General features: G+C 60.6%; 1 protein-coding gene across 2 annotated transcripts; it reads left to right on the forward strand.

Annotated features, from left to right (window-relative positions):
• On the forward strand, nt 1-6,287 carry LOC148184977 (epiplakin-like). Of its 2 annotated transcripts, none has more exons than XM_088061352.1 (2): nt 1-95; nt 2,971-6,287. In XM_088061352.1, exon 2 carries the CDS (start codon nt 3,011-3,013, stop codon nt 5,933-5,935), a length of 2,925 nt encoding a protein of 974 aa, XP_087917478.1. In that variant the 5' UTR covers nt 1-95; nt 2,971-3,010; the 3' UTR covers nt 5,936-6,287. The 2 variants fall into 2 exon arrangements, with proteins under 2 accessions (XP_087917478.1, XP_087917487.1); XM_088061361.1 differs by lacking the exon at nt 1-95 and adding an exon at nt 1,502-1,527.
• The last annotated feature ends 4,345 nt before the right edge of the window (nt 6,288-10,632 follow it).

The raw sequence follows: 10,632 nt of genomic DNA on the forward strand, positions 1-10,632 counted from the left end.
GGCAGGAGGAGGAGGAGGAGGAGGAAGAGGAGGAAGAGGAGGAGGAGAACCGGAGCCTGCCGGCGATCCAGCCGCTCTGGATACACGTCCAGGAGGTAGGACAGAGCCCACCTGGGGGTCACCGAGGCCACCACAGGGAACCTGCACGGGAAGCGGGGACCTCACCTCTATCCCAAACTCCAGCGCGGGGAAGGGCTGGCTGCTGAAACTCCGGGCACCGGAGAGCAGGAGATCTCCAGGCAGAACTTAGTCCTTTTTGGGAAGGGACAAAGTGACCGAGTAGCAGCAGGCCCGACCGCAGCTGCTGCTCTGTGGGATGTTTTGTGTCGCCAGCGCTTCAGCCGAACTGGGATGCGGGAGGGAAACAGCCGGAGCTGCGGGACCCGCCGGACCCCGCCGGACCCTGGGGCTGGAGCGGTGGGGCTGGAGCGATGGGGGTCTCTGGGATCCAGGGGCTGGAGCGATGGGGGTCTCTGGGATCCAGGGGCTGGAGCGATGGGGATCGCTGGGATCCGGGGGCAGGAGCGATGGGGATCGCTGGGATCCAGGGGCTGGAGCGATTGGGATCGCTGGGATCCGGGGGCAGGAGCGATTGGGACTCGCTGGGATCCGGGGGCAGGAGCGATTGGGACTCGCTGGGATCCGGGGGCAGGAGCGATGGGACTCGCTGGGATCCGGGGGCAGGAGCGATTGGGACTCGCTGGGATCCGGGGGCAGGAGCGATTGGGACTCGCTGGGATCCGGGGGCTGGAGGGACTGGTGGGATTTCCCTCCCCGGGGCGCGGGCAGGCCTGGGGACCCCCGCCCTGTGGGGCCACCCCGGCTCGCTCCGGCTGGAAAACCGCTTCCACTGGAGCCTCGTGGGCTGGGCTGCCGCAACAGCTCGCAGAGCCAGCCAGCCCCTGCCCCGGGAGCTGCAGCCCAGCCCCGGCAGCAGGAGGCTGATTAGAGAGCAGCTAATGACAGGCTGCAGCTGACTTTGCAGTGCAGGGTGTTCACACGACATCCGTGTCCTACAAAGGTGTCGCCGGCTCCAGGGTGTGACACTGCACTCCGGGACCCAGCGCCACCCCAGCAGGCAGCACACCCAGCCCGTCACCTCCCGGCTGCATCCTCGGGGTCGGGCGGGGGCGAGAGAAGCTGCTGCCAGGGGCTGCAGGCACAAGGTGGGACAGAGCCACAGGCAGGGTCCCCGGAGAGCAAGGGCTGGGACTGCTGGGATAAATCTCTGCCCCATCGTGGTGCAGCTGCCCCAGCATCAATCCAATCTTTAAATGGACCAAAAGCAATGACTCAGAGACTTTCTGACTGTTAAGTAAACAGTCGGAGACTTAAGCTGTGACCCTGATAGTGAGCTAAACGTGTCATTAATGTCAGTCAGCACAGCTTACGGGAGATGGGTGTTCCCAAAGAGATGCTTTGAGTTTCGATTCTGCTGTTTTCACAAGACCGTGGCCTCATCACTGCACAATGCTGCAGATGCTGAAAGTTTGTTTACAAGGCTTCCCAAGGGGACCAGGTGACAAGGTGAGACATCCTGGGAGTGGGTGGCATCCCTGCCTGTGGCAGGGGTTGGAACGAGATGAGTTTTAAGGTCTCTTCCCACCCAAACTATCCTGGGATTCCATGATCCATCTGTGACTCCTACATTAAATAATACAGAGCCCAGTTTTGCAGGACGGGGTTTGGGGTCTCTGCCCATCCAGAGGCCTTAGAACAAGCAGAGACCCAGAGAACCCAGAGACCCACCCCAGCTGCAGCAGCAGCACAGCCGGGGGAAAGGCCTCTCTCAGCTGAGACCCACTGCTGCCCCCGATCCGAACAGCCACTCCTCCATCCCTGAGGCTATTCCCGTGTCCCACGGACTGCCAGGGTGGTGTGGGATCACACAGCCCCCAGGGAGATCCACACTGACAGCCGTGTGCTGGGCTCTGCCTGTCACCCTGTGTCCCAGCACGCTCACGGCCAGCCTGTGACCAGCACAGGGCGATGCTCTCAAGAGGGCAGGAAATTACTGCAGCACCAGCCAGCACCTCTCTGAGGCTGTGCCATCATGTCAGGAAGCTACTGCTGTCTCTTGGCATGAGCTGAGCTTGGGAAGAGGCCAGCAGGGAAATGTGGCTGTCCCAGGGCAGCTCCAGGGGGCAGGGAGCGATGCCTTGAGAGGCTCCCTGGAACAGAGGCTGGACAGTGCTGAAGGAATAAAGCAGGTATTTGTTAAAAAGGCCTTGGGCAGTACCAGAGCTGGCTGTGGCTCTGCCCAGGATGGACAGTGGGTCACAGGTTTTCACACTTTTATAAGTTTTGGTGCATTTACATATTGGGGTTAATTGTCCAGTTACAGCTGGAAATCCCATCCTCCCAGTAACTGCCCCCAGTTCACTGCTGTTTGTACTTTTGGGAGCCTGAATCTGTGACGGTGACCTTGGTTCTTGGGCTGCAAAAGGATTGTTTTGTCTGACTGAACTATGAGGAGAACTTGCTAACACTCTATGAAGTTCAGAGTTACATCCTGATGCAGTAGAGAATCTGAAAATTACGAAAGCTAAAACTTAAGGTGTCAGGAGCAGCGGTCCTGTCTCGTGCGGACACCCAGTGGCATCAGCCCAAAAGTGCTGGTTGTGTCACCCAGGAACAGAAGAGGAAAGGGGTTGAGGCCACAGGCTTGAGGCAGTGTCAGGCTCTGAGAGAGCAGGTGGGGAGCTGCAGGGTGTCCATGCTGCTGGGATGATGCTCCTTTGTGTGGTGCTGTCACTCACCTGGGACGTGCCCTCAGAGCTCTCTGGCCAGCCCAGCTGCACCCTGGCCCTAGGATTGCTCTGAGGGAGCAGCAAAGCCCCAGAGGCCACTCCCTGCTTCTCCCTGGGCTCCTGTGGTCACCTCCAGGGAGAGGCTTCCCCCACACCCACTGTGAAAACCGCACACGGACTTGTGTGTGACCACAGGCTCTGTTTGTTTCTGCCTCCCCAGACACTCTCCGTGCCCCACAGGAGCAGGATTCCTGCCAGAGATGATGCAGAAGACGAGTGGATGCTCCCAGAACAAGTCGAGCAGCACAGGGAGTAACCCTGCTGCAGGTGAACACAGAGAGATGGGTGGGGGTGGGAGTAACTTCATCGCTGGAGTCTTCATCCAGGCCAAGAACAAGAAGTTGAGCGTCTATGAAGCCATGATGAGGGGGCTGCTGACCCCGGGCACGGCGCTGGTGCTGCTGGAGGCGCAGGCGGCTTCGGGGCTGCTCACGGACCCCATGAGGAACGAGCAGCTCTTGGTGAAAGAGGCGCTGGCTCAGGGACTCATTGGCCGGGACTTCTACGAGAAGCTGCTCTCAGCAGAGGGAGCGGTGACAGGGTACACAGAGCCCTACACAGGACACAGGATCTCCCTGTTCCAGGCCATGAAGCAGGAATTCATCGTCAGGGAACACGCCATCCGCTTGCTCCAGGCCCAGATCGCCACGGGCGGCATCATCGACCCCGTGCACGGCCACCGTGTCCCCGTGGAGGTGGCCTACAAGCGTGGCTACTTTGACCAGGAGATGAGCCAGTTCCTTTCTAACCCCGAGAATCAAACAAGAACTTGCTTCGACCCCAACACCCACGAGAACCTGACGTACCTGCAGCTGCTGCGCCGCTGCGTGCCCGACCCGGACACGGGGCTGCTGATGCTGCAGCTGATGGACAAGGGCTCCGTGCTCTACCAGCTGACCGAGGATGCCCGCAAAGCCCTGCAGGCCGCCCGCACCACGCTGGCTGTGGGGCTCTTCCAGGGCCAGAGCGTCACCCTCTGGGAGCTCCTCTTCTCCCGCTACGTCCCCGACCACCAGAGAGAGGAGCTGCTGAGGAAATACAAGGCGGGGACAGTGACCATCCTGCAGATGATGACCATCCTCACCGCCACCATCACCGGGGCAGAAAGGGAGAACGGGGCTCTGGGCTCAGCCAAAGCCAATGACAAGGTGAGGGCGTCACCCCCAGCTCAGGACACGCAGGCCCAGGAGCAACAGCTGAGAAAGTCCTTGAAGTCCGCAACTGTCCGTGTCACTGCTGGGGAGTTCCGCGGGCAAAACGTTTCCGTGCTGGACCTGCTCTTTTCCAGATACGTCCCTCAGGGGAAGCGGCAGGAGCTGCTGGAGCTGTACAGGGCAGGGATACTGACCACGGAGCAGGTGGCCACTGTGGTCACCACCATCGTGAACCGAACAGAAGCTGCAAACGCCGCACTCGTGGCAAGTGCCAGGAGCCCACACAGGGCAGCGGCAGGGGAGGATGAAGAGGATTGTTCAGTGCTCCTGGATGATGCCTTGAAGTCCACCACCGTCAATGTGCTGGCTGGGGAGCTGCAGGGAAAGCAGGTGTCCCTGTGGGACCTGCTCTTCTCCGACTGCATCCCCGAGGAGAAGAGGCAGGAGCTGCTGGAGCTGTACCATGAACGGTTATTAACTCTGGAGCAGATGACAACTGTTGTCACCACTCTCATTAGGAAAAAAGAATCTGCAGGCAGGAAATTCCACATTACAGTCAAGAGTTCCAACAAGGACCCTGTGACAGCAGCAGCAGCAGGAGAGGGTGATGACACCCCCAGAGAAGAGCCATGGGAAACAACCTTGAAAACCACAGTGGTTGACATCGAGGCTGGGGAGTTTCGGGGCCACAGGGTCTCGCTGTGGGACCTGCTCCACTCCCGGTACATCCCCAAGGAGAACAGGAAGGAGGTCCTGGAGCTCTACGAAGCAGGTGAGTTGACCCTGGAGCAGGTGAAGACCGTTGTCACCACCATTGTGACCAGAGCAGCAGCAGCGAGGGCAGAGCCAGAGGCAGAGCCAGTGGCCACCGAAGCTGAACCCACCCCCCTGCATGGGGACGGGGCCTGGGAGGAGACCCTGAAGGCCACCACAGCCGAGGTGTCAGTGGGGGAGTTCCAGGGCAGGCAGACCTCCCTGTGGGACCTGCTCTTCTCCCACTACATCCCTGAGGAGAAGCGGCAGGAGCTGCTGGAGCTGTACCGTGGGGGGACATTGGCCTTGGAGCAGATGACAATTGCTGTCACCACTCTCATTAAGAAAAAAGAATCTGCAGGCAGGAAATTCCACATTACAGTCAAGAGTTCCAACAAGGACCCTGTGACAGCAGCAGCAGGAGGAGAGGGTGACGACACCCCCAGAGAAGAGCCATGGGAAACAACCTTGAAAACCACAGTGGTTGACATCGAGGCTGGGGAGTTTCGGGGCCACAGGGTCTCGCTGTGGGACCTGCTCCACTCCCGGTACATCCCCGAGGAGAACAGGAAGGAGGTCCTGGAGCTCTATGAAGCAGGTGAGTTGACCCTGGAGCAGGTGAAGACCGTTGTCACCACCATTGTGACCAGAGCAGCAGCAGCAGCAGCGAGGGCAGAGCCAGAGGCACCTGTGAATGGTCCCAGGGCAGAGCCAGTGGCCACCAAAGCTGAACCCACCCCCCTGCACGGGGACGGGGCCTGGGAGGAGACCCTGAAGGCCACCACAGCCGAGGTGTCAGTGGGGGAGTTCCAGGGCAGGCAGACCTCCCTGTGGGACCTGCTCTTCTCCCACTACATCCCCGAGGAGAAGCGGCAGGAGCTGCTGGAGCTGTACCGTGGGGGGACACTGCCCATCCAGGAGCTGCTGAGCACCACCAGCAGCCTCGCCAGTGACAGCCTCGAGAAGCACTTCAGGGCCCTTCCGGCGCACACCTTGGATCTTCTGCGCTCGGAGGGCTCCTACATCACGTTTGACCCGTCCCAGGAGCGCAGGGTGTCGGTGTGGGAGCTCCTGTCCTCCAAGCAGGTCTCCGAGTACAAGCGGGAGGCGTGTCTCGACACCTACCCCTCGGGAGGGCTGACGGTGAACAGGATCACCATCACCACCACCATCACCACCGGCCCCCGGCTCGACAAGAGCCACCCCCGGCACCACTAACGCCGAGCCCGGCAGAGGAGGGTCCTGGGCACCTGTGGGACTTTGCTCTTCACGTCCCTCCGTGTGTCACGGCGGTGACAAAGCCATGTGTGGAGGGGGTGGGCGCTTGGTTAAACTCTGCTGGCTCAGCTCTGACTGTGTTGGGATTTCTTTGGCCCGGCAGAGCTTTCCCAGAGGGGCTCTGGGGGTGTCCAGGAGCCCTGGGACAGCGCCGTGCAGGGGCGCTGAGCAAGGACAGGGACATGCGGAGCCAGCACCCAGCTCAGGTGGGCTGCAGAGTGCCCTGAGGGGGAGCAGGCAGACACCCCAGGGCGGGGGCTGTGGGCAGCAACACCCTGCCCCAGGGGAGCCACAGAGGGACAGACACCTCCTGTTCAGGACAGCTGGGACACTGAGGCACAGCAGGGGCTGCGGTGGCCTGTGGGACACTGGGACCTGACCTGTCCCTCAGCTCTGCTGCAGAACGGGGTCCCTGGGCTGGAGGATGGGGCTGCAAGTGCCCCTGGACTGCTGGAGCTCGGGGCACATGAGCACTGAAAGAGAGGGACACTGGTGCCAGGGCTGTGACCTCTGTGACAGTGAGAGGTGGCCATGGGCACCCACGGGAACAGCAGTGCCTGGGGCATGGGGTGCTGCCCACAGGGCATGGGGTGCTGCCCCACAGAGGGAACGGGGAGACTGGAAATTCCTCACAAGGGAGCAGGGAAAAGGATGACCTGAGCTGTTTATTGCCCCACCCCACTGTCCCATCCCACTGTCCCATCCCATCCCATTGTCCCACCCCACTGTCCCATCCCACTGTCCCATCCCACTGTCCCATCCCACTGTCCCATCCCATCTCATTGTCCTACCCCATTGTCCCACCCCACTGTCCCACCCCACTGTCCCGCTCCGTGAGGTCTCAGAGAAGCGCAGGAATGATGAAGCTCAGGAATGATGAAGCTCAGGAATGATGAAGCGCAGGAATGCTGAGGCACAGGGAAGGAGAGGGAGGATGAGTGGACTGCTGGGATGGGAAATGCAGCCGTGTGCTCCATGTCTTCTCAAGCCCTAGGATTGCCGCGGGTTATTGCCAATCCAGCACGAGGCCAGGAGAGGCCCTGGAAGGAATTCTGCCCACCCGGGGTGGCCGGGCTGAGGAGCTCCCCGTGCGGAATGTCCCGGGAGCTAAAAATTCCAGTGGGCTCACAAAAAGCGCTCGGAGTAAGCCATGGAGGAGAACCCATCAGGGCTACCAAACGAGGAGACAGGGCTGTTTCGGTGGCTCCCAGAGCCACCAGCACCGTGGGGACCCTGGGGCGGTGCTGCCGTGCCCTTTTCCCCGCTCCGTGTCGCTGCTCCTGGCACGGCCGGGGCACCAGCCCGTGCCGCTGGCACCGGGACGCGCCGAGGGCTGGGCTGGGGTCGGCCGGGGAGGGAGGACAGGATGGTGGGGAAGGGGCTGCGGGGACCCGGGGGCAGATCCAGCCTGCCCGGGGAGCCGAGCCGGGCGGCTCCGGATGGCTCCGGATGGCTCCAGGGACTCGCGTTGCACTCCCACAGGAAGCGCTGGATTTCCAAAGCAGCTGAAAGAAAGCAGGAGGTTGTGCGAGGGGAGAGCTGAATACATTTGCATGGCTAAGAGCTCGTTGCATAACGGGACGAACCGGAGCGGTCTCGGAACGCTGCCGGGGCCACGGGGGAAGGGAAGGCTCGGGCAGTGTCCCCCATCCCTGCGGGAATGTCGCACCACAGCGGATGCTCCGGGAAGCGCCTCGGTTTTGTGGGAGAAGAGGGGGGACAGAAAAAGCTCCAGGACGGGATCTGAGCTGCTGGGAAAGGAACAGGAAAGGAGCAAATGCCTCGCTGTGCCCACGGGAGTGCCCGCAGCGGCTTTCCCTGCAGCGTGAGCACAGAACCGTGCGCTCCTGGAGAGGTTTGGTGGGAAGGGACATTGCAGCTCATCCTGTTCCACCCCCTGCCATGGGCAGGGACACCTCCCACTATCCCAGGCTGCTCCGAGCCCCGTCCAGCCTGGCCTTGGACACTTCCAGGGATTCAGGGGCAGCCACAGCTGCTCTGAGCAACCTCTGCCATGGCCTCACCACGCTCACAGGGAAGAGTTCCTTCCAATCTAAATCTACTCTCTTTCAGCACAAAGCCGTCCCACCCTGTCCCCTGTCACTGCCTGCTCTTGTGCAAAATCCTCTGTAGGGACCCACGGGGGCCACAGATGTCGGTGCCCAGCGGTGCCCTGGAGGGGGGGAGGCGGTGCCAGCCTGGCCCGTGACCCCCCTGGAATCCCCAGCCCACCCAGACACAGCCAAGGGGGCCGGCAGGGCGCTCCCAGGCCAGCTCTGCCCTTCCTTTTCCAGCAGCCACAAACGTTCTCTGGGTGTCCAGCCCAGTCTCCTCACATGCAAATCCCTCCATCAGCCGGAGCAGACCCACTCCTGGCCCCGTCTGGCCCTGATAAGGCTGCCCTGGGCAATTTTATCTCCTGGCACATCTGTCCTGCCAGAGCTGCTCCTGCTCTGCGTTCCTCCCTCAGTTGTGTCTGCCCCTTTTCCACGGTGAATCCAGGGGTTTGGGGCATGGCTGGAGCTCAGGCTGCACACAGAGCCCTTCCTGGCCCCTGGCAGCACCTGCCCCTCTGGAAACACCTCCCGGGGCAGCTGAGAACACTCCAGGGCCTCATGACCTGAACCCCATCCCTGCTGAGGCTGCTGAAGCCACACAGGCCTTTTCCTCTTAATCACATCCATGCCGTGTGCTTCACTGTTTGTTCAGTGACTGTGGGGCATGACTGTGCATTCGGGCCCCTTCCTGATGGTCCCATGACTGCTCCTTCAGCCTCAAAGTCACCTGTCCCAGCCCTCTGCGCTGCCAGCTCAGCTCGCTCACCCTTCCTGCTGTTTATTGGCAAAGCTGTTGATAAAAATACAGAATGGGTTTGACTCTGAGAGCCCGCAGTCTCCCCTTCCAGCACACCCCAGTGTGACCCTGAGGCTGACAGGGCACGTGTCCCTGTGTCCCTGTGTCCCTGTGTCCCCGTGCAGCAGCCAGGCTCTCACAGGGACAGAAGTTTCCTTTTTGGCTTCTGGCACTGGGATCTGCTGGGGAGTGCAAACTGTCCTGCTTTGTCCCAACAGCACAAAGGGGGTTCAGCAGCGGAGCCCTGGGGTCTCCAGCACCTTTTCCCCAGCTCCAGAGGTCACACCTGACACCAGCTCTGTTACGTTTCTCTCCATGAAAGGTTTGACCTGGCAGATAAAAAGGGAACAAACCAGAGTGTTATGATGAAGCTTATCCTATTTTCCACTGAACTGGTTCCATGTCTTTGTCGTTATCAAAGCTGAGAAAGATGTTAAAGGTTGCTGGGACAGGGAACTCCCCAGCTGTGATGTGACAGCCCAAACTCCTCTCTCTGTGCCAGCCAAGAGAGGTCCTGCAGCCCAAAGTCCTCAGGCTGGGCTCATGATGTCCTTCCTGCTCATCCTCCCCAGATGGGAGAGGTTGTGCCAGGAGTGACAGGGACTGTCCCCTGCTCAGCTCCCCAGGACCTGCCCGTCCTGTTCCACACCCACCAGTGTCCCCTCAGGGGGAGCGGGACAGGGCCCTCGGCCAGCTCTGCCTGGGGACGGGCTCCTTCGGGGGTCCTGGGGAGCTGTGGGGTCACAGAGGGCCAGGGCTGAAGGAGCCAGCAGAGATTTCAAAGTGAAGCCACAGTCTGAAGAAGAAGGGAATGCCCTCAGCCAAACACAGGATCCAGGGCAGGGACATTCCCATGGGATCAGGGTCTCAGCTGTGCCCAGGCCATCCCCACCAAGAGCTCCACCAGCCCAGCTGCCACCCCTGTGAGAGGGGCCAGGAGTCAGGAGACCCTGAGCAGGGCCTTGTGGAGCAGCAGTGAATCCCCTGGGAGCTGCTGAGGGCTGGCAGTGGCAGCAGGGGCTGACACAAACCAGGTGCCCCCTGTGCGTGACCAGCTACAGGCAACAGGCAAAGTGTGACAGCTGTGCCCAAAACCCCACCAGCCTGCTCCAAAATCAATCCCTCTGCTCCAAAACCCCACACAGCCTGCTCCAAAATAAATCCCTCTGCTCCAAAATAAATCCCTCTGCTCCAAAACCCAACCAGCCTGCTCCAAAATCAATCCCTCTGCTCCAAAACCCCACCAGCCTGCTCCAAAATCAATCCTTCTGCTCCAAAACCCCACCAGCCTGCTCCAAAATCAATCCCTCTGCTCCAAAACCCCACCAGCCTGCTCCAAAATCAATCCCTCTGCTCCAAAATCAATCCTTCTGCTCCAAAATCAATCCTTCTGCTCCAAAACCCCACCAGCCTGCTCCAAAATCAATCCTTCTGCTCCAAAATCAATCCTTCTGCTCCAAAATCAATCCCTCTGCTCCAAAACCCAACCAGCCTGCTCCAAAATCAATCCCTCTGCTCCAAAATCAATCCCTCTGCTCCAAAACCTAACCAGCCTGCTCCAAAATCAATCCTTCTGCTCCAAAATCAATCCCTCTGCTCCAGAATCAATCCCTCTGCTCCAGAATCAATCCCTCTGCTCCAAAACCCAACCAGCCTGCTCCCAACCACAGCTGTCCCCCAACACAGGCCCAGGCAGCTCCGGTGGGAGCAGCTGCTGACAGCGCTCTCAGGGCCCCGATCCCCCTCCCTTTGTTCTCTCTGCCCTCAGAACCACAGAACGCTGG

This window comes from Pseudopodoces humilis, chromosome 1, assembly GCF_049639895.1.
Source record: "Pseudopodoces humilis isolate 2021_Gansu_Grassland_sample_001 chromosome 1, ASM4963989v1, whole genome shotgun sequence".
Classification (NCBI taxonomy): Eukaryota; Metazoa; Chordata; class Aves; order Passeriformes; family Paridae; genus Pseudopodoces; species Pseudopodoces humilis.